The sequence below is a fragment of the Papilio xuthus genome, unplaced genomic scaffold, assembly GCF_000836235.2.
Source record: "Papilio xuthus unplaced genomic scaffold, Pxut_1.1 DF825783.1, whole genome shotgun sequence".
Taxonomy (NCBI): Eukaryota; Metazoa; Arthropoda; class Insecta; order Lepidoptera; family Papilionidae; genus Papilio; species Papilio xuthus.
This window is the reverse complement of record NW_013532866.1, coordinates 1,694,834-1,719,319: the sequence shown is the minus strand read 5'-3', so window position 1 is coordinate 1,719,319 and position 24,486 is coordinate 1,694,834. Positions and strand designations below refer to the sequence as shown.

The 24,486-nt window shown below is 33.4% G+C and overlaps 1 protein-coding gene across 1 annotated transcript in view; it reads right to left on the bottom strand.

Moving 5' to 3' along the window:
• The window catches only part of LOC106125714 (IQ calmodulin-binding domain containing protein igloo), a 54,775-nt gene continuing 30,289 nt past the window's right edge, over positions 1–24,486 (bottom strand). Inside the window, exons 3-5 of the mRNA XM_013323013.1 lie at positions 2,535–2,708; positions 1,014–1,111; positions 1–440 (exon numbers count right to left, since the gene is read on the bottom strand). Coding sequence (XP_013178467.1) covers positions 333–440; positions 1,014–1,111; positions 2,535–2,708 — 380 coding nt within the window. The 3' untranslated portion in view covers positions 1–332. The remainder of the gene's footprint in view (positions 441–1,013; positions 1,112–2,534; positions 2,709–24,486) is intronic.

Genomic DNA, 24,486 nt, shown 5'->3' with positions numbered 1-24,486 from the left:
ATACAAAGATGATAAAAATTAATAATTAATAGTTGCATTAACATAGCACACAAATTAGCTATCGAACAAAACATAACAGTTATAAGACTGAAGTTTAAAAAAAAACAAGAAACGGATATCATTTGAAAAATTGACTAAAGACAGACAAATTGACATATATAAAATGCATACTGGTATACAACTAAATATTAATTTCTAATCCATATGTACGTTGAATATTAAATCTGAAAGTTTGTTACATAAAAGTAATAGTGATACAATGTGAATTGAACTTTATTATAAAGACGCAAAGTTGAAAGTTGTTCGTACATACGATATTAAGATGAATGGAATTAATTGGGAACGTCTTTGCGAACTTTGTGTCCGCGGAACGACGCCTGAATCTTAGTGGCAGCTTTGTTTAATTCAGGATCGGTCAGATCTATTTTCTCGATGTCCTCCTGCGAAAAAAAATAACTGACAATAACTTTAGATAAAACTTAAAGATTATAAGTGAATAATTACTATTGTTAGGAAGAAAATTCGAAAATGTGGCAGTGTATTGACCCAACACTAGCCTTACTAAAATATAACGTTCAACCCCTCACTAATCAATCAATTTAGGGGTGAAATATTAATAAAATTGTTATTTTTATGTAATAATAATTTAATAATGGGGGGTCCATAAATTACGTGAGGTGTTTTTTTTAATTTTCTGCCCCGCCCCCGGTAAGATGTCATGAGATTTTATTCAACCCCCTCTATTAACATAAAAAAGTCACGTGATTATCACGAAATTATTTCAAAAAAAATAATAGCTGAAAAATAAAGAGATTTTACGTAAAATTACAAAATTTATTTATAAATTGCATTTTTCTAGATTGTATCTTGCATCTTTATAGGGTTCCGTACTTCGAAAGGAAAAAAAATAACCATTATAGGATCACTTTGTTGTCCGTCTATCAGTCTGTCAAGACCCTTTTTCACAGGAATGCATAAAGGTGGAATTTATTTTAAGTTTAAGCTATACGTACCTTATCTTGTTGCTCCTTGTCTTTCTCGACTTGAGTCTGCTTGCGGGCCTGGTGGCCGCGGAACGAGGCTTGGATTTTAGTAGCGGCATTACACAGCTCTGTAGACAAATATTGAATATTATTTAATCTTACTAATATTATAAATGCGAATGTTTAGATGGATTGTTGTTTGAAGGTATATCTAGAACGGCTCAACGGAAATTTGGCATATTAATTGTAGCATTCGTTGCGTTATATTTGGCTCATTCAGGTACCGACACGTGTTGCCGGTCCAAAGGTCGACTGACGGCCCTACATTTATGCATACACTACACTAATTATGTTTAATTTTAATACCGAACGGACGCAGTCGCGGGCGACAGCTAGCATAAAATATAACACTTATTCATCAATATTCATCGTCGCCCATACTAAACTTTACGAGTTCTAGATGGCGTTATTTTCAATTTTAAATTTGTTTTTAACACTAACATTTTTTTTATCATTTCGACAAAAAGTCACATTAAAAAGACTATGATAAAATATAACAATGACTTATTTATGTTATCTAAGTTAATTCTTGAAATTCTCGTAGAGGATTATGTAAGTAATAAGTATGGTTAAGTACAATCTACTTTCACTTAGAACATAATCTTATTAGTACTACATTTCGGTTTACCTCTAATTACCAACAAAGCTCAAGTTAATACCTTAAATCTTTGGAGCAAAAGGAATCTTCTTTATACTTTATACTAGCGATCACCCGCGGTCCGTCCGCGCGGAATTAAAAAACGTAATTGGTAGGTGGCTCAGTGGTCAAGTACTTATCTACAGGTCCTGGGTTCGAATCCCGCCATGTACCAATGTGTTTTTCGATTTCCGATTTACATATATACATTTATCCGACGTTCTTACGGTGAAGGAAAACATCGTGATGCAACCTGCACATATCTGAGAAGAAATTCAAAGCTATGTATGAAGTCAACCAACCCGCACTTGGCCAGCTTGGTTGTCTATGGCCTAATCACCCTTAACTTAGGGTAGGCTCCGAGCCTCTCGGTGGGGACGTATAGTGAGCTGATGATGATGAATTAGAAGGCTATGCGTTCTTTCAGATTATGTTATATATGTATGCCAAATATAATCGAGACAACCCATTGATGAATGTTTGTATTGTCCGTTCTATAATTGATTTTAATTTGTAACTCTACGTCCTGTCCATTGTCTATAAAACGTAGCTTTGTTATTACCATATATCTTACTCTTACTAATATTATAAATGCGAATGTTTGAATAAGTAATTGAAGGATGGATGAATGTTTGATACAAGGTATCTCCAAAACGGCTGAACAGATCTTGATAACATTTGGAATACATATAGAACAGTCTGGAAGAACACATAGCCTATTAATTAAGTTATTTTTAATTCCGCGCGGACGGAGTCGGGTGCGACAGCTAGTATATCACAAAAGAAATATATATTTTTTTGGAATTCGTAGATATCTTATTGGAAGCATTTCATAGTGTAAACTTCATGAATACCTTTATCATCAGCCCTGAATTCGGCCTCCAGCTCAGCCCTGGTCGGCTCCGGTTCCGGCTGGTTCTTTGCGGTCTTCATACTCATTGATTTACGGGTCTTATGACCTCTGAATGCTGCTTGTATCTTTGTTGCTGCCTGCTCCTCTGACGCCTTGTCTTCGTTCTGCTTCTCTTCTGTGGGAGAGAGAAGGGTAAAGTGATTTTTTATCTTACAGTTCTTTTCTTACGGTGAAGGAAAACATCGTGATGCAAACTGCACATATATCTGCGAAATTCAAAGTTATGTGTGAAGTCAACCCACACTTGGCCAGCGTGGTTGACTATGGCCTAGTCACTAGAATAGGCTCCGAGCCCCTTAGTCGAGACATATAGTGAGCTGATGACATTTAGCCGTAATATAACTTGGGTTCAAGGATTGTTATAATATTTTAGTGTTTCAGTTAAATTAAATACAATTTCAATTGATTATTGACAACTTTATTAAACTTGAAGACGGACTAAATCCTTATGTGTACAATTAATAAAATTGAAATGTCTGTATGTAACATTAAAACTAAATGTCATACTTCGTACACATAATTTTTAAAGAAGAAAAAACTATTTTTAAAGATTTTGCCTTTCTGTCTGTCTATATATATATGTCTGCAAAGCTTTCTTGTAGTTAATTTCCGTAGAGGATGGACCGATTTTGATGGGTCTTTGAAGTCACGAAGTTGATGCACGCAGGAATATTAAGTGCTAATTATACGCTAACAAAGTCGCGGACGAACGCTAGTTAATATATTTATGAACTGATTCAACAATAAAATTGCGTAGTTTAGTTCGAAGTATTACGCATATGTTAAGAGCAGTAGGAGTACTTAAAAACTCGTTAAGCAAACTCATTATTTTTAATGAGTCGTATATATAATGTAAAAAAAAACATATGCAACGCACTAAACTATTTATCCTTGTTCCCACCCTTTTCTTACAAGGTTAGGATGGAAAGGGGAAGTGTATTTGACAGAGAAAGAGACGAATAGGAATGGAAAATATTGTCTTTCTGTGCGCCCAACATCGATTGAAGTTTGGCAACGCATCTGCAATTGCGAATTGTCGCCTCCTTATTTCGGTGAATTCATGCGACTTGCTGCTCGTTTGCCAACTTATCTTCTTAAATACAAAATTCTCGTGTCACAATGTTAGTTACCATACTCCTCTGAAACGGCTTGAACGATTTTTATTACATTCATTAGATCTGAGAATCGGCTACTATCTATTTTTTAATCTAAAATAAAAATAAAACTAGGATTAATAATAAAGTTTGCATAAATAAATACGTAACTAAAGCTCATGTGTGTCACCGAGGGTAACAAAAATACAGCTAAACAAGGGCCCTATCTGTTCTGCATTGCAATGCTTAGCTATAATTTGTTTGATTTTTTTGTGTATTGTTAGCTTAATTTTTTTGTTTTAAATTGTGTTGTAATGTATACATATAATGACCGGATTAAATGTCTTATTATTATTAAATAATGCCTGTTACTTTTATTGCTGACGATCTATGTAATAAAACAAGTGAATAATTGTACGTATGTTATATATATCTACTCTCTAATGTGCTGGATTAAAAAGATAATAGGAAGAGAACGGGAGGCCACGTGTTTCAGGTCACCTAGTTCGCGCGAACGTGGTACATCGATAAATCAATTTGTAAGCATCGACAATTCAATTGTTTTTTTATTAAAAACATCGACTTGTCTATAGGTTATTGGAGTGAATTCTTATTTAAAGTAGTAGTAGACGTAAATTTACACATGTTATTTTCTCTACCAGGTTTTATGTGAATATTTTGATTATACAAACATACGTTAACGAAGGCAATAAGTTAGGTCTATAGTACACAATTGAACCCAGAGTTATTTAAGGTTTAGTTAGGATATAATGGGTACAATCAAATACCTCTACGTAGCATACAAACTTAAATGACTTCTCCCAACATCCAAAACGCTTAAGCAACTATTGAATCTTACTAATGTGTTTGTTTGAAGGTATCTCCGGAACGGCTTATTGGATCTTGATAAAAATTTTCACAGATGTAGAACATAGTCTGCAAAAACACATAGGCTACTCGTTAAGTTTTTTATATACCGCGTGGACGGAGTCACGGGCGACAGCTAGATCACTTATTTGTTTCACTGCTACTTAATAGTGAATTATTAACTGTGGGTTTCTAAAACCAAAATCTTCGTTTAAAACATATTGTTATCTCTGTTTTCTCAAAAATAAAGACAGGGATGAAGACATATTTTCTACAGAGTCTACAGGTCTCAGAAATCAACGGTGAAACACCTCAAAGAGTTGCTGGAACAATACATTTCATGTTAAATTACAGTTCCACTGTACAAAATAAAGTGAATACAGAATAATTTATATAATAGCACTCGAGTGGGTTGACAAATGCTAGGGGGACGGGAAAGTTGCCCGGAAACTGGGCAAAGGTCCAAATGTAAGAGTTTTTTTACCATCGAGAGAACTAAAACAATTGCTGCTTTTCTGCTATTATGTTTTAAATTGTGTTCTTTTCTTGTTTTTTTAAACACGAATACATGCAATTGTGTGGTTTTATTTTTACAAAATTATAAGTAAATTGTCGTTAAAATCATACATTTTGATTCTACACCGGAAACTCTATGTAGACTTCAACATTAAAATCGTTGAAATAATCAACGCGCTTTTTTATTTATGGTTGTTTGAAGTTCTTACTTTGTAATTTATGTTTTTAATTTTTGTTTCTTAACAGGTACAAAAATACCATATTAATTAGTAAATGTGAAATGAATATCCAATCTTTTACCTACTTACATTGAAAATCTCTTGAATAATAATCTCATTTAGATATATAAATGTGACAAAATTAGCTGTAGTCCGCTGCTCCGTCCGCGCGGTATTAAAAAACTTAATTAGTAGTCTATGTGTTCTTCCAGACTATTTTCTATATTTATCCCAAATTTGGTTAAGATCCGTTCTGTAGATACCTTAAATCCATCCATCCATCTAAACATTCGCATTTATAATTTTTTTAAAAGTAAATAAGATTTCATTTCTAAAGTACCAGGGTTGCATAAAACTGCGTAGTCTAGATGTAGTCATTGTGACATCTTTTATCATCACTCCATTCGGCTGACAAAGCTAACCTAATTCTGTACAAAGAGCTCTTAATAAAGCCTTCCCACGCCGATGAGAAATTAGAAAGACATTTTGTATGATGTGACACAAAGGGAATCTATGAAAAAAATCTTTTAAAAAGCGAACTGTTAAATTGACGAAACGTTTTAAATGAAGACTTAAGAAAGAAAAAATCATTTTAAATGAAATTATCTTATTTCTTACTAATATTATAAACGCGAATGTTTAGATGGATGTTTGTTTGAAAGTCTCCATAACGGCTAAACGTATCTTGATAAAATTTGGCATAGATGTAGAACATAGTCTGAAAGAACACATAGGCAACTAATTCAGTTTTTTTTTAAATTCCGCGCGGACGGAGTTACGGATGACAGTTTATTAATATATTTGCAAAGATTGGATTGCATTTCTTCGGAATGATACGGACATGGGTAACTATATTATAGTACTTACCGTGGGTTTCCGAGACCAAAATTCAAGTTTAAAATATATTGTTATATCTGTTTTGTCTAGGATGATCCAAAACAATATGTTTAATACACTGATTTTGGGCGTATAAACTAACGGCTATTGATTTTAATTTCACTTAAAAAATTAAAAAATCCGAATATGAAATTTTATCGGATTTAAAACACTCCGGCCATGGATTTTTTCCCAATACCTTAATACAAATTTAAGGATAGATTATTCCTTAACTGTTTTTTTACCTTTTTTTTTGTATGAAAGGATTTTTCAATTTAAACACATTCGAAAAAACCTAACAAAACCTGCGGTGAAATTTTAAAAAATGCTCTGCCATTTTTAAACGTTCCCATGTTTCAAGTGTTTACTTTGGGAACAGGGTTTTGTGCCTTTGTTCAATTGTTTCCATCTGTTAGGTCCTCTACTATACAGAAATGGTTAACCTTTTAACTTTCGCGTTGATAAAAAAATATTGTATACGAATAAAATATTATTGATATCGCCGGCCGTCCGCACAGAAATAAAAAAACAACTTAATTAGGAGTCAGGCGTGAAGTGGAAGTAATTCCGCGTTTCGTCTGATTAGTGTGCGTCCCGGAGGCCTAATTTAGTCCTCTTTCCCTTCCTTCACTTTTAAGGAAAGGATGGGAAGTGGAAGTGGACTTTCCGGATGAGAGAATGCATGGAAAGGGAAAATATTTTCTTTCTGTGCATCCTCTCCTCCGACAATTAAAGGTAGGCAACGCATATGCAATTACGTATGTCTATGGGCAACAGGCATTTCGCCATTTTAGCGATTTCAGGTGGCCGCTGGCTCGTTTGCCACCTTATGATAAAAAAAAATGTTCTTCCAGATTATGTTCCACACTAATAGACGATTCGCGTCGATGATTAAACGTTGTGTGTTATACAATATACTAGCTGTCGCCCGTCACTCCGTCCGCGTGGAATGAAATAAAACTGAATTAGTTCCCTGCAATTATTCGAATTTTTCTCACCTTTTAAACCTTTACTAGACCTCCACAAATATTTCAAAACTAAGGTAAGATAAATCCGTTCAGCCGTTGTTGAGTTTTAGCAAGACTACCGAATAGCAATTGATTGTTATATACAAAAACTATATACTCTATTAGTTTCGACGGTTTACATAACCTTGTATTCAAAGGGTCTAAGCAAGGTAACATACCTCTTAAGTAAATATAATTCTAAATTCAGTATTGTTTGCGTCCCTGGCCCCAAAGTACTTGAGGGTAGAAACGTGTAATTTCCCGAGATTTTCCTGTTTTTCTACTCTGAAGAAGTTTTCCTTAAATGTGATCGAATATATCATTTGCGGTTGAACAGTTCCATGTAACTTAGCGAATAAATTGTACTTACTATGTTATATGTTATTTTATCAAAAATATAATATCTACAAGGTAAATAAGACTGGTTTAGACCACCTAAACTTTCTGAGCGATATTCAAGCATAATTTGCTTCAGATTCACCAAAATGTTTATTGATTTTCTTTATTATTAGCGCGAAAAAAAATAGCCAAAGTTAGTTCCGTATACCTAAGCTATCTTCCAGTAAAAGAACTGTCAAAATCGGTCAAGCCGTTACGGACACTACACGGAATAAATGAAGATAAATATTTTAAAATTTGGATTATCGATATAAGCATATCAAATTCATCAAGTTTACAAATGTATTTTTTTATATAACATACAGACACTTACATTTTTAACTATATAGATTGCTTGTCTTATATACTACTTACATTTCACGTCTACTATACTAACATTAAGTAACATTTATGTATTATCGATAAGTAACTTCCTGTCGAAGTTACCGGTGGAACCGGAAATTAGGGACTTTGATGAGCGCATCATAGAGTAAGCCACACTACGTGATATGGAGGCAGATCCGGTCATTTTACTATAGTTCTGACCTACTACATTCGTAGACAAGCCCGTTACCCAAAAGGGTAAGAGACTACGGAATTATCATATTTCTGTAGTCTACAAATATTATAAATGCTAATGTTTAGATGGATGGATGGATGGATCAAACGTTCTCGCAAAAATTTAGCATAGATGTAGGGCATAATCTGCAAGAACACATAGGCTACTCATCACGTTTTTTTTTAATTCCGCGCGGACGGAGTCGATGGCGACAGCTAGTATACATATAGTTTTTTTGGCAATTACGGGTTACATAGGATATCTCTAATTCAATTGAGAACTCTACATTTTTACTAACGATACTAGTTAATAATGTTTAGATTTCTAATTTTATAAATGAAAAAAATTACCTTTGTATATATAATAAGTTAAATCATTAAAGAGCATTTGATTACAAACTTACTTAGTAATATTAACCGCAAGTCACTTTACTTAGTGTTAACAATAACTTAAGTAACAATAAGCCTCTTTCTAATAACAAGCTATAAATCACGATGGAGGAAAAAAAGAAGTAATTTCTTCAGGAAATTACTTGCGAAAATAAGGTATTACAAGGAAAGTTAGTTAAGTCGTAAAAATGGAAAGTAAAACAGACCTGAAATATATTGGAATCCTAAATATTCTTCAAAATTGTTTCAGTTTAATGAAATATAATTATATAGCATGTTTTTTTTATTATTTTATTACTAGCTTTTGCCGGCGACTTAGTCAGCGAGAAATTAAAAAAAAACATAATTAGTAGCTTATGTATATGTTCTTCCAGTGTTCTATATCTATGCAAAATTTCATCGAGATCCGTTCAGCTCTTCAGAGGATACGTAATAATAAAGATCCATCTAAACTTTCGCAAATAAATATGGAGCTCGGAGCCCCTAAGTCAGGGGTACTAATTCTTCACGATCTCGTGGCGTCCCACATTATGACTATGAGGGAACATAGGGGTTTAGTGGGTATGCTCCCATTCGGGGAGAGAATCCCACATAACTATCGTGCCTTTCCCGAGGCACGGAGTATGCCTAAAGCATTCCGCTCTGAAACAAAAAAGGGGTACTAGGTATTGGTCTTGCCCTATCCTGATTGATTAATGTCACATATATCTTTATGTATGTTGACATGTTTGTTAAAATTTACTTACATTTAATTTATTTGAATACTAAGTTACACTACTTAAGTAGAGATTTATTACTTAACTATATAAAATCTTGCGTGAAAAGTGAATAAATTGCATTAGAAGCCGTATATATATTAAGGTTAACACGTTACATTTATGAGCGTCTTACGCAATACTTAAAACATAGTAAAAAAAAGTATTTACACAGTGTATATAGTATACAAAATGATACAACTATATGGTTCTTTTGTAGGGTTGACGCAACAGTTTTCGTCCACCAGATCAATCGTCAAAGTCTCTCCCTTCTTAATCATGTTACTTTTCATGCAATCGTCGTTAAAAGCGTCAATAGCCTAATGGTTAAGAGTACGGATTTCCGATCACGAGGTCGGGGGTTCGAATTCCGCAGTTGGACTATTGTCGTAAACCATATCCTAGCAAAAGCCTAGAGCTTAGTTGGAATGTTAAAAGAAATATTAGTAAATTTAGAAAAAAATCTGCTAATATTTCGTCAAAAAAAATCCATATGAGTAGTGTTAAGAAAAAAATCCGACGTACCGGTTTACTGGCACGACTAGCCTTACTAAAATGTCGACGTTTATGTCCCCTCACTATTAATTTTGACACTTGACTTGGTAATGAAAGCGAGCCATTCGCGCCAAAAGATTGTAATTCATAAATGTCTAAAAGTAGTAATATATTTAGTTAAAAAAATATATCTGTATTAATACAGTGTGTAATCTTATTACGTATCCCGAATTTCGTTAAAGGAACACGTGTCGCATATAAAATTGACCGAACGTGACTTGATAACAAAATTTTATTCGATTTGTTAAAGCGAAAGTACTTTGACTTTTTTATCCAACGTATTTTTCTACGATTGTAAAGAAAGTTGAAAACTATAACATTTTTGAAAAATTATGTGATAGTAACGAAAAAACTTCCGTATTACCTATTGCCATTGCCCTTACTACCTTTGGAAAAAAAAAATAGAGATGTTGAAATGTTACGATGATTCTTCAGTATTGATAGCGTAAAAGGTGACATGATTAAGAAGGGTGTGACGACTGAAATTAATATATATTTTGGTGAGCAAAAACTGGTGCACCAACCCCACATGAGATAAGAACATCAAGATGATTCGTAAACACGTATTAATTATTCCAAACAAATGAATGTTAAATAAAACATTTTTATATCAGAAAATTATGAATCTTTAATACAACCCCCGGAATGTTTTAATGAAATTCAAAAAAGGCCAGAACTTATTATTTATTCAATCTTTTAAAATATTCTGTTTCAATATCAGACGCGTTTGATTAATATTATACAACTTCTGTTTAAGATTGTGTATTTTCTTATTTTAATCTTTTTAATCAAGAATTTAACTGTGAAATAAATAACCATAATTATTTGGAGATAAAATAAATCGGTATTAAATCTGATTTATTGGTTATTCAAGTAATGATTGCCTGAAAACGTAAGAAGATTTTTTTGGGTGTAACTCCCAACTCCCCAGCTCATAACTTTGTTTCTAGTAGACCAATCTCCATGATTCTTTTTTTATTCGACAGCTAATGCTTTTTTATATAAGAGAAGGGGCAAAAGAGCGGAAACACCGAGGTGATCAACGACACCCATGGCCATCTATAACACCAGAGGAACTGCAGATGCGTTGCAGGCCTTTAAGGAAATGGTATGCACGCTTAATACATGGTACTGATTTATAAGATAAGGAGACAGACGAGCGTCGCGGAAAAAGAAGTAATCATTGCTAACAGACATGCACAGCATCAGACGAAATGCAGATCCGTTGCCGGTTTTTATTAAGGAGCTGTACTTACTTTTTGAATTGATTAATTTTAACTTTCTTCTATAAGATCTTACTAATATTATAAATGCTTAATTGCGAATGTTTAGATAGATGTATGAATGGTTATTTCTTAGAAGGTATCTCCCAATCGACTACATGGATCTAGCTGAAATTTGGCTTGAATGTAGTACATACTCTGGAAGAACACATAGTCTACTAATAATTTTAAATTTCGCTCGAACGGAGTCTCGGACCGCTAGACTTCCTAATATTATAAAAGCAAAAGTTTGGATAGATGTTTGTTTTAAAGTATCTCCAGAACGCCAGAGCGGATCTCAATGAAACTTGGCGTGCATATAGAACATAGTCTGGAAGAACATATAGGCTACTAATTATGTTTCTTTTTAATTCTGCGCGGACGGAGTCACGGGCCGCTAGTACATTATAAAAATGCATATGAATAGCTAATGTAATTGCGTTCATAAAACTTAAGCAATGGACACTGCAGCAAGGAATTAACCTAAATTAAAGTTAACTAATTTCACAGCAACGCTGGTTATATTGTGCTTGTATGCGGCAACACGTGCCGGCCCCTGGCTAAAATAGTTCCGTTAAATTTTAACGACGTACGAAAATTTGGGACTACATACTATAGTTGAATTTAACTAGGATTAAAAAGTACATATATGCAATTTTACTCAGGAAAATACAAAAATTACATGATAATAGATTTTTTTGGTTTATCTTCATCTTTAACTAGTTATTGCTCGTGACTCTCTGCACAGAGTTTAAAAGAAAAACTTTATTAGTAGGATATGTGTTCTTCCAGACTATGTTCTACATCTATACCAAATTTCATTGAGAACCGTTGAGCCTTTCTCGATATATCTTATAGTAAACATTCATACATCCAAGTATTCATTTATAATATTAGTAAGAAGTAAGTTAGAAAGAAATAAGAAGTAAGACTGTTTCAATTTAACCGATTTCCTGGTCGTAGTCCCGATCAAAATGCATGGTTGATTGTCCTTCCTATGTAAAATGTTCTCGCCGATCGTTTGGCCCCTTCTCTTATAAAAAAAAAGTAATATAGACAAAGGATATATCGTTATGATTGATTATTGGGCTTTAAGGTTTAAAGCTGATTAGAAATTTTCCTATTATATGTAAATATCTGGTAGTTAATAATATTAAGGTAAGTAGCCATTTATAAAAAAAAAAGAAAAAATAAATTTTTACGACCGATGATAAAATAAAATAATAAACAATTCCATTCAAGATATTGCATCGAAACGTCCAATAAAAGGTGATTTAAAACCAACTTTCTATTACGTTCAGATGAAAAAAGGTACAGAGAAAAAGGTAACATTACGAAGAAGGAAAGATTTATTATAATAAAAAAAACTGTGAAGATAAATCTTTGGTTCGGTGGCTCTTGACCTTTATAATGGATCTAGATATAATACTTTTTATTTGGTCGAGCTAATCGCAAAGATAAATTTAAAAATTGTCATCGGATTTTAGACTCTATTGCTTACTGTTTTTATAACAGAAGGAGGATAACGAGCAGCGGGAACACCGAGGTGTTCAACGACGCCCATGCAATACAAGAGGAACCGCAGATGCGTTGCCGGCCTTTGAGATGGTGATACGCTCGTTTCGTGAAGGAGCCTAAAAATTGTTTAAGAATATCAAAGAAAATGATATTCGTGTGTTTTTGTTCAATTGCTTCGACAGTGAAAACCAACGTTAACTGTATTTAATTTAACATAGAAAAAAATTTGAATTACAATCAAATGGGTTTGTGGTTAAGCACTAGTTTTACTTACTAATATAAATCCGAATGATTGGATGTATGGATGGATGTTTGAAAGAACATAGGTTAATAAGTATAATTTCACGCGGATGGAGTCGCGAGCGACAGGTATTCGTTATAAATAAAATATTTGACTAAGTATGTTTAACTTAATATGGAAAATAGTTATATTAGACATATATCTTACTAATATTATAAATGCGAATGTTTAGATGGATGGATGGATGTTTGCTTGAAGGTATCTCCAGAACGGCTGAACAATCTAGACATTTGGCATGAATATAGAACATACACTGGAAGATTCATTAAGTTTTTTAATTCCGCGCGGACGAAGTCGCGGGCGACTTATTCACATTAAAAAAGTAACAGCGATTTTTTTTTCTCAAAACTAAGTAATTACTTAGCAAGAGAACAGCTTACAGGCTTAATAAGGTAAACTTTATGCTGACCAACGTATTCAACTGACCTACATTACCCACTTTTGCAAAGCGGAATACATTTTGTAAAAGTGGTATGTAAATACACATTACATTGAAATACAAAAAAAAATCCCATACCATGCTAATATTTTTATCCCATACTAGTTGTCGCCCGCGACTCCGTCTGCGCGGTATTAAAAACTTAATAAGTAGCTTATATGTTCTTCCAGACTATATTCTACATCTATACCAAATTTCAGCAAGATCCGTTCAGCCGTTCCGGAGATACCTTCAAATATCCATCCATCCAAACATTTGCATTTATAATATTAGTAACTACCAGCTTAAAAAGCAATCATTTTAAATGAAGAAGTAAATAAAAACATAGTAAAATCTATATTAGATATTTAATAGAGAATTTTTTCAATAGTATGAATATGTATATCATTTTTAAATCACCCGATAGACGAGATCCTATGTGATGCGATGAATAAATTTAAATATTTATGAATAAATATATCCACGGCTAAAACATGTGGCGTACTGATTACTTATATACTCCAAAGCTTCCCTATCTTTATAAAATAACTAGCTGTCGCCCCGTCTACGTCTACGTGGAATTAAAAAAAAACTTAATCAGATCAGATGTTCTTCCAGACTATACTCTACATCTATGTTCTGGAGATACCTTCAAACAAACATCCATTCATGTAAGCTTTCGCATTTATAATAGTAGTAAGACTAGAGAAATGTTTGGTTGAAATAAAACTGATTTCTTAATAGTAACATCCATACCACTCATAATAAAATGAACTCAATCAAATCAACCATGATGAAATGTAACCAACTCATTAACTTTTTTTTTTATCATAAGGTGCCAAACGAGCGAGCGGCCACCTGAAATCGCTGAAATAGCGAAGTGATCGTTGCCCATAGACATACGCAATTGCATATGCGTTGCCTACTTTTAATCGACGGAGGAGAGGATGCACAGAAAGAAAACATTTTCCCTTTTCATGCATCCTCTCACCCTGAAAGTCCACTTCCACTTGCCATCCTTTCCTTATTTGAAAAAGGGTGGGAAGGGTAAGATAACTGAATTAGGCCTCCGGGACGCACACTCATCAGACGAAACGCGGAATTGCTTTCACTTGACGCCTGTCTTCTGTGTGGTCGTGGTATTTCACCGGGTGTGCCGCGCAAATTCGTGCGAAGATCTTAAAGCGGGCTCTACCACTGTTAACTCAACTAATTATCATTTGAGTACTAAAAATACTTATAAAACGTCTATATGTCAGAGTAAAAATGCGAGTAAATTTGACAAAATATTGAGCGGTTGTTATCAAATAACATACCTTTTAAATTGAGTTTCAACCACGATATTAATTATAATTAAAAGCATCTAAAAGCGTCATGAAAGTAAATCAATCAACGTTTGGGAAAGCTTGTTATAAATAATTCAATATTAATTACGTTGGTAATTTTAAACTACATATTTACAACGTTACTCAGAATCCTCTGGGATAATCATCAGCACTAATTAATATTAACATTGGGTTTCTGACACTAAAATTTCTGTATAAAACATATTGTTATCCCTCGCATTATCTTTGACAAAACAGATATAACAATATGTTTTAAACGGGGATTTTGATCTCAGAAACCCACGAATAGCTATTTTAAGGTAAGGGAACATATCCATACTACGTGACCTATTTTTTAGTTTTTTCTAAGTTTTTTAAGACTGCATGCATACTTAAATTACTAGTGAATAATGTATTATCAAAAATAACAACTATCGACTACGTCACAAAAACCTGAACCGCCTCCCCGCTCCTGTGACTGACCGTAGTATCTTAAAGACCCCCCCCCCCACCTAAACGGTTCACGTAGTATGGGTACGTTCCCTAACCATACTACGTTTTTGGCCAATAAGTATTAAAATTATAAATAAAAAGAGAAATTTATGGCTAGAAAATGAGCGGTAGTGTCGGTCCATCTCAGACGGACTTTTACCATCCTAATCGATGAAGTACACAAGAATTAAAAGCACCCAAAACCGAGGTGCATGTATGCGTAGATGTATGAATGTAGAAGCGAGAGAGATGTGTCAGGACCGCGACAAATGGAGGTCCTTGGTCTCTGCCTACCGCTCTGAGTTACGGGCGTGAGTTATGTAGTTGTTGCAGCACACGGTTATAGGTTATACTAGCTGTCGCCCTTGACGTCCACGCGGTATTAAAACTTAATTAGTAGCCTATGTGTCCAGACTATGTTCTACATCTAAACCAAATCAGCGAGATCCATACTCTCGATATATCTTTAAACAAACATCCATATAAACATTCGTTTTTATAATATTAGTAAGGTAGAACACTAGAGTTGTTTTTCCATTTCATTTTCATTGCTGTCAATCAAATTATATTTCAATAAGATAAGTCAATATTGATCTATTTGTGACTTGACCTTGAGAATACTAGGCCATAAAAAGTATTGTATATTCGATCAATAAAACCGTTTCTGTTGTATTCTATTATTTCTTATAGAACTATTCCAGTCAACCTAACTGCGTCATTCACCGTTGGTTTCTGAGACCATGGCCTCTGTATAAAACATATGTTCATCCATGTCATTATGTTTGACAACACAGAGATAACAATATGTTTATATATATATATATATATATATATATATATATATATATATATATATATATATATATATATATATATATGTGTGTATATATATATATATATATGTGTTATTTATTTATGAAAATACTAGCAGATTTTTTTGTAAATTTACTAATATTTCTTTCGAACCCCCGCCCGAACAAAAAAATCTGCTAGTATTTTCATAAATAAATATATATATATATAAAATTAGAGTGTCTGTATGTAATATCGAATAGCATATATCATACACTTGTAATTTGCGTCGCTAATAACCAATTTTAAAATTTTGTCTGTCTGTCTATCCACAAAGCGGCGTTTGTTCTTGGTAATCTCAGGAACTGATGGACCGATTTTGACGGGAAGGCAGCTGATACACACAGGCATATTATAGGCTACATTTTAATATAATAAATTTTTTAATATAATCTTACTAATATTACAAACGCGAAGTTTGGACGGATGGATGTTTGTTAGAAGGTGTGTGCAAAACAGCTCAACGAATCTTCCTATTAAGTGTTTTTTTAATTCGCACAAACGGAGTTGCGGGCAACAGCTAGTGTAAAGTAAACAATTGACCTTCTTTAAAGTACACAGTGTAATAAAATAAAGCCACAATACTGTGGATACCCGCATAAAAGATGTAGATGTTGATATGGATACAGGTGGAAATGGCGGGCTGTGGAATAAATTACATACCTCCGCATTTAGACCACTTTTCCACTAACTAACCACGCAACTGTGGAAGCCACAATATTTCTTTTATATCATAAGTTGGCAAACGAGTGAGCGGCCACCTGAAATCGCTAAAATAGCGAAGTGGCCGTTGCCCATAGACATACGCAATTGCATATACGTTGCATACCTTTAATCGACGTAGGAGAGGATGTATAGAAAGTAAATATTTTCCCTTTCCATGCATCATCTCATTCGAAAACTCCACTTCCACTTCCCATCCTTTCCTTATAAGAAAAAGGATGGGAAGGGAAAGGGGATTAAATTGGGCGTCCGGGACGAAACAACAATTATGTATATAGTAATGTACAATCACATTCGATCGCGGTATTGCAGTTACAGATAACGGTACAAAATTTAAAAAAAAAAACTTAAAGAACATTATCAATTTTAAAAAAAGAACTGCGCCACCAGCTGATTCTCTGATATCCAAAATAATACCCTATTGTTACAAAATTTACAGAGCTTTATCGTTTAAATTTGTATCTGAAAATGAATCGATTATCAATTTACAGTTTGAATACTGCTATTATACCGCACAGTACCATTTCGTCGCATTAGTGGAAACGGACTTTTATTGATTTATTGCCCTCACAAGGCTTTCAACAGCCCGCGGGGAAATGAATTCCCTCGTCAACTATTCAAAAGTATTTACACGCATTTTCCTTTGTTGGTAAAAATCTAATAACGTATCAAAACACGTAATAATTGGTTTTTATTGTGTACGTTGTACGTAATAATAGCACTATATCTTACTTCTTACTATTATAAATGCGAATGTATGGATGGATATTTGTTAGAAGGTATCTCCAGAACCGCTAAATGGATCTCGCTGAAATCTGGCATGGATGTAGAACATAATCTCGAAGAACACATGAGCTACTAATTGAAGTTTATTCAATTCGTCACGGGCGACAGCTAGTTGATATATAAATGCGAAAGTTTGAATGGTTGTCTGTTATTACGTATCTCTAGAACGGCTTAAACGGATTTTGATATGTAGCATAGATGTAGGCCAGTCTGGAAGAACACATAGGTATGTACTAGCTGCCTTCTGTGACTCCGTCCACGCAAATTTAAAAAAAAGTTATTTAGGTAGGCTATGTCTTCCAGACTATGTTCTAAATCTATGCCTTATTAGCGAGATATGTTAAGTCTTTCTGTAGATACGTAGTAACAAACATCCATCCATCTAAGAATCGCATTTATAATATTAGTGAGATATAAATATGGCCTCCTAAATGGAAGGGAGTCTTGATATCCTTCCAGTAGTGTGCGTAGTTATTGTTAAGTGAGTTGTACGTGGTCATAACCTTAGATCTGGTTTACGACTCTTAGGTTATAAATCAATACAGTAAGCCCATTATTCGAGTTACAAATGTGTCGAGTAGGTCTACTGTTGTGGCTTCATACCAATATTCCTTTAATATCCAGTCTATTGGCTAGCGTATTCAAAACTATATCTTATGTACTTGCAATAAGTGTCATTTTTACTATACTGGTAATTGTTCGCGTGTTCCGTGTATTTCCACTGCCGGAACAAACATACAAATATATACTCTGTTTTTTTTAAATAGTGTGAAAGGGACAGCAATATCTTTTCTACTTTTTCATTACCTATTAAAACGCTTGAACAATTTTGATAAATGAGATATAATTTGATCCGTATTTTTCTCTATAATGGAAATTACTAGTTTATTTTAAATTATTAATAAGATTTCTAAATCGAATATTACAAATGCGAAAGCATATGTAGATATTAAAAATCTGTTAAACGGATTTCGATGAAATTTGGCGTTGATGTAGAACATCATCTGCAAGAACGCATAAACTTCTAACTTTATTTTTTTTAATTACAGATGAAGTCGCGGGCAAAACCTAGTATCTGAATAAACATAATCTTACTCTTACTATAATTATAAATGCGAATGTTTAGTTGGATAGATGGACGGACCTCGACGAAATTTGGCATACATATAGAACATAGTCTGGAAAAGTATATACACAATGCGTTTTTTATAATTCCGTGCGGATGGTGTCGCGGGCGACCGCTATTAAGGTTCATAAAATGATATTCAAATGTCATATAGACCTTCTCTGTTAAATAATAAACATATTTGCTTATTCCATTAACGTTTAAAGTGTATTTTACATACATCAAAGTATTTTTCAGACCTTCCAAGAATCAAGACTAGATATTTATTTATAATAAAAAATATTTATAGACGTAGTTTAATTTACTTTGATCTATTTTTCACTATTATAAAGACGTTTTTATTTGCATGACCTGTATCTGTCAATCGTAACTTTCAAAGTAATTTTTAACGACTAAAAATGATCTTAAACAGATAATGTATGTAATCTTACTTCTTAATAATATTATAAATGCGAATGTTTAGATGAATGGAAGTTTCTTTGAAGGTATCTCCAGAACGGCTGCATTGATCTACCTGAAATTTAGCATAAATGTAGAATATAGCCTGGAAGAACACATAGGCCACTAATTATGATTTTTTTAATTCCACGCGGACGGAGTCGTGGGCGACAGTTAGTTTTTTTATACTTGTAATGATATCTCCAGAAAGGCTTAACGTAACTCGATGGAACATAGTAACATAATCTAGAAAACATAGACTACTAAGTTTTTTTTTTAATTCCTCGTCGACGAAATTACTGGCAACCGCTACTTGTAAATAAAATCAATCTTACTAATATCATAAATGTGAATGTTTAGATGGATGGATGGATATTTGAAAGTATCTCTACAGAACTGCCGAAAGTATCTCAAAGAAATTTTAGCATACATATAGAATATAGTCTGAAAGAACACATTGAGTACTAATTTTTTTATTAATCTGCGCGGACGGAGACGCGGACGGCAGCTAGTAAAAAAATAAATCTATTTCAATTGCTATCGGGTATAAAAATAAATTATCACGTTCTATAAATTCACGAATATTGATTATTCAAATCAAATGTACGTACACGCAAACAGATCGTTTCCATTCGTATTGTAATAGTAAAATATCATATTATTTCTGTATATTAAAGTGGTAATAAAAATATGAATAATATGATAATTACGGTTTGTCGATTTGATTTTTTTCGTGTCCATATTTTTTTTAAATACATTTATGTCGAAATAGTTCTAGAACACGATTATAATATCTAAAAAAGATAAAATGACCAAAACAGTAAAGAAATAGTCCCTATAGAGGACGTTAGATAAAAAATGGCATTAAATAAAATGTGGCAGAAACTAGAACACGCCTATCTCAGAGGGCAACCCGGCAAGGAAACTCGAAGCTTAAAAATAACTTGCTTATAATTAAGTTTTTTTTTGTTTAATAAAAAATAATACTTTTGGTATATAAAAAATGTTAGATAACAAAGTCTTATCCATCTACTAGCTGTCGCCCGCGACTCCGTCCGCGTGGAATTAAAAAAAAAAACCATTAGTCGCAGCGTAATGTTATATAACGTAAAGCCTTCCTCTATAAATGGACTATTCAACAAAAAAAGAATTTTTCAAATCGGACCAGTAGTTCCTGAGATTAGCGCGTTTAAACAAACAAACTCTTACGATTTATTTTCCTATATATAATGTTATGTTGCCTTGCGTAAATTAAGAGACTTAATATTATGTCATAATATTTTTGTAATCGATGATACCGTGCTATTAGTAGCTTATGTGCGAGGAATTTTAATCTACCGCATAGTCATGTGCATGCATTTACGAACACAAAGCAATTACTAAATGGAAAACGGTATGAAAGTGAAAATTAAAGGCGAGATGCGAAGCAGAAATACATCGTCTAAATATAGACTACTAACTGTCGCCCCACACTCCATCCACGCAAAATTAAAAAACTTAATTAGTAGTCTATGTGTTCTTCCAGACTATGTTCTACATCTATGCCAAATTTCAAAGAGATCCATGCAGCAGTACATCATGCATACATCCATCTATACAATAGTATTTATAATATTAGTAAGATATATTACGAAAACAGTTACATCTCTTTAGAGATCCCATAAGAAAAGTTACTCTTTTCATTCAATAGTTCTATAAAATATTTCCGTATACTTTAACGACACAATCACACGATACATTTACATATTTATGTATTTAATATGATCTAAATATACACATAATATGTCGTAATATCAGTGTGTGAGTTTAAATAAAAACTTCGTGGTGGTACCATAAGTAGCAAAATAACAAAAATAATAAATACCTTTGCCAGAATCAAACACTTTTGAAGAACCAACATGATAATCGTAAACACAAAACTTATATTTAAGTTAATTAATTAGTTTAATATGTATTTAATTTTTGGTTAAAATATTCACTATTATTGTTTAAAGATGTAAAGCGAACTTCATTAATTGATTTAAAATATTAGGTTATGTTTATCTGTCAAACGTCAACCATCTATTTCTGTCTTGTCTATGAAAATACAAGTTGTAGAAAATAGAAATTTCATATTAACTATCAACAATTTGAGAATTATATTATCCAATTAATTACTTTTAACTTGTATATATTGGTACTATAAACTATGGCTGAATAATTTCAAAAATTATTATAAAATTATATTTTGACAAATATAGCAACATTGGGTTAAGTCAGATGTCTCTGGCCTCGACAAAGTTTTGTTTGGAGTGACAGAATTAGTGACGAATTAAAAGTTTCGATTTTTAACGGAGAAATATTGATTGAATTTATCAATTGTTTTGTTTGTTAGTTAAATATTGGTTTTATGATTTTGAACATTAATAAATATGTGATGCGTGGTTCGACTATTGAGTTTACGAAAAATGAATTGCGGGTAAGTAATTTTTACTTCTTATTTTTTATTATAGATACTTTCAATGTGTTTGAGATAACGTTGTATTTTAAGCTTTATAGTTTTTATAATAATAATGTATAATATTGTCAATAATAAATGTGATTTCAAAAATAAGTTTATTACTTTTGTTGGAATGTTTTTAATGTTTATCTTAATAATATTATAAACGCCAATACTCAGATAGATGGATGGATGTTTGCTTGAAGGTATCTTGAGAACGGCTTTATTGATCTTGCTGAAATTTGGCATTGATACATCTACAGAACATAGTCTGGAAGAAGACATAGGCTACTAATTAAGTTTCTTTTTATACCGCGCGTACGGAGTCACGAGTGACAGCTAGTTTTTAATATAATCTTAACATACGTCGTTTTTTTTGTCTGAATGTAAAATTTTTGATAAAAATTAAGAATGTTCCAACATATGATAATCAAAGCAAAGATATTCAAATATTATATAAGGAATAGAGCGGACACTTCGAATACTTTCTTTAACATATTTTAATCTGTCACTGAAAAAGTTACGTGGTGAATATTTCGATGACTAGATTTTGATTAATAATGTCCTGTCTATAATGTATATGAAAAATTTATTTGTTAAATGACTTCGTATGAATTTAATTAATAAAAGCCTACAAAATTGAAAAGCGAAAGTTAGATTGTGGAACACATTTACCTCGAAGTAATTCGACGTTAACGATGCGGGTACAAACAACCCGGATATTAAAGGGGAAGGGGGTTTAAGGAAGGGGGGGTTATATAATGAAGTTACAACAATGGGCAGGGTAAATGTCCGATCCAAATGTTCGTCCCGCTTTATGACGTATATGTGCCGATTTTTTTTTATATTGCGAATTTTAAAAGTACTTGTGTATTTACAGACGTGACGTATTCAACTATTTCTTTGTATAAATACTTCGATATATTGTAATTTTAATGTAACTATTATCATAAATGCGAATGTATGCATGGAATGCATGGATGGCATTGAAAATTGGCATAAATGTAGAACACATAGGCTACTTCTTAAGGTTTTTCCGTGCGGACAGAGTTGCGGGCGACAGCTAGCTTAATATTGATGAAATGGATTGTGTTAATGAAATTGGAAAATAAAGTTATTTAGATGTAGATAGTATTACGGTGAATGTGAATAAATCGTATCTTTTCTCATAGAGGGTCTAAACTCCCGATATACTCGCAGTTTTGCGGTTGAAACCAAAGTATGTAGTTTTAGACCTTAATTACAATACTTTGGCGCGAATGGCGCGCTTACATTGCAATGTCAAGTGTCAGAATGAGTGAGGGGACATAGACGTCGATATTTTAGTGGGGCTAGTGATGTGTCACGGCACAGTGTCGGATTTTCTTCCTAACAGTAGGTAAAGCGTTTTTTTTATTTTTAATTTCATTACATTCTTTATATACAGACTAATTGATAACATCCTTCTTTCGGAAGATGATTAAAATGTTCCTGTTCGAAGCAGTACATGAACATTTTCCACAAGAGACACGGATGGTAAAGTTTTCTTTCCATGTGTCAACAATTTGCCTTTTCCGTCCGTTTGAACTACTTGAATATTATAATATTGTGCTTTTCTTGCAAAGGTCAACTAAAAAGCGCTCGTGCGTTTGTGTACACGTTACGTTAAGTTAACCTCTAACCCTAAAATAAACAATGCTTTATTTTTATTATATCTGTATTTTTAGTGTAAACAGTTTCGCCTCAGATAGAAAAATGACTTAGTGGAATCCCGAAATGTAAATACAAATTATGAAAACATATTCCGCGAATTTACTTTAATTTAGTTGTTTTTAATTTGAGATAAGGGGTGTCCTTTGTTTAGCCGATCCGTCCAGTGATTAATCGGTTCAATCGGCTCAAAAGGCCGATGGTTTTCATTGTTTCAATTGATTCATACTGTCCAATGTAAAAAAGGCACATTGGACTGTCTGATCGGAAAGCCGATCGGTTGAACGTTCAACACCCCTAATATTTCGCTTTGTACGGTAAAATCGTGTAAAAAGTACCTTTAAATTATAACAGACAGGTTCCATTGCCGTATCTCTTGTACAAAAATATATATATATATATATATATAGTTTAAAGTAAACTTATATAAAAACAGCTTAACACTCACGTATATTCGTCCGGTGGCGGTACCGACTAGTTTCGAGCCCATCGGGGGCCCTTCATCAGGGTGAGTGGGACTGGTAATTATTTCGCGGACGCGGCCCGTCGGTCACTGAAACTAGTCGGTGCCGCCACGGGGTGAATATACGTGAGTCATCATCATCATCATCATCATCATCAGCTCACTATACGTCCCCACCGAGGGGCACGGAGCCGTTAAATATATAAAAACGGCTAAATACGTGAGTATTTAGCCGTTTTTATATAAGTTTATTATAATGTCTCACGAAAGTTTGAATAGTTTAAAGTATGAAAATATGGTCCAGAAGATGCGTTTCTTTAGTAAAAACCCACGGTTAATCGTTTGATGGTTACAGCTGTGTTTTAACAGTGGTAGAGCGAGCTTTAACATCTTCGCACGAATTGGCCCGACACGCCCGGTGAAATACCACGACCATAGAGAATACAGGCGTGAAGTGATAGCAATTCCGCGTTTCATCTGATGAGTGTGCATCCCGGAGGCTTAATTTAGTCCTCTTTGCCTTCCTAACCTGTTTCTTATAAGGAAAGGATGGGAAGTTTAAGTGTATTTTCCGGATGAGAGGATGCATGGGAAGGGAAAATATTTTCTTTCTGTGCATCCTCTCCTCCGTCGATTAAAGGTAGGCAACGCATATGCAATTGGGTATGACTATGGGCAACGGTCACTTCGTTATTTCAGCGATTTCAAGTGGCCGCTCGCTCGTTTGCCACCTTATGATATAAAAAAAAAGTAATCTACAATAGATTAATCGTAATTAAATCCAAACTAAGGGTCAGTCTTCACTGA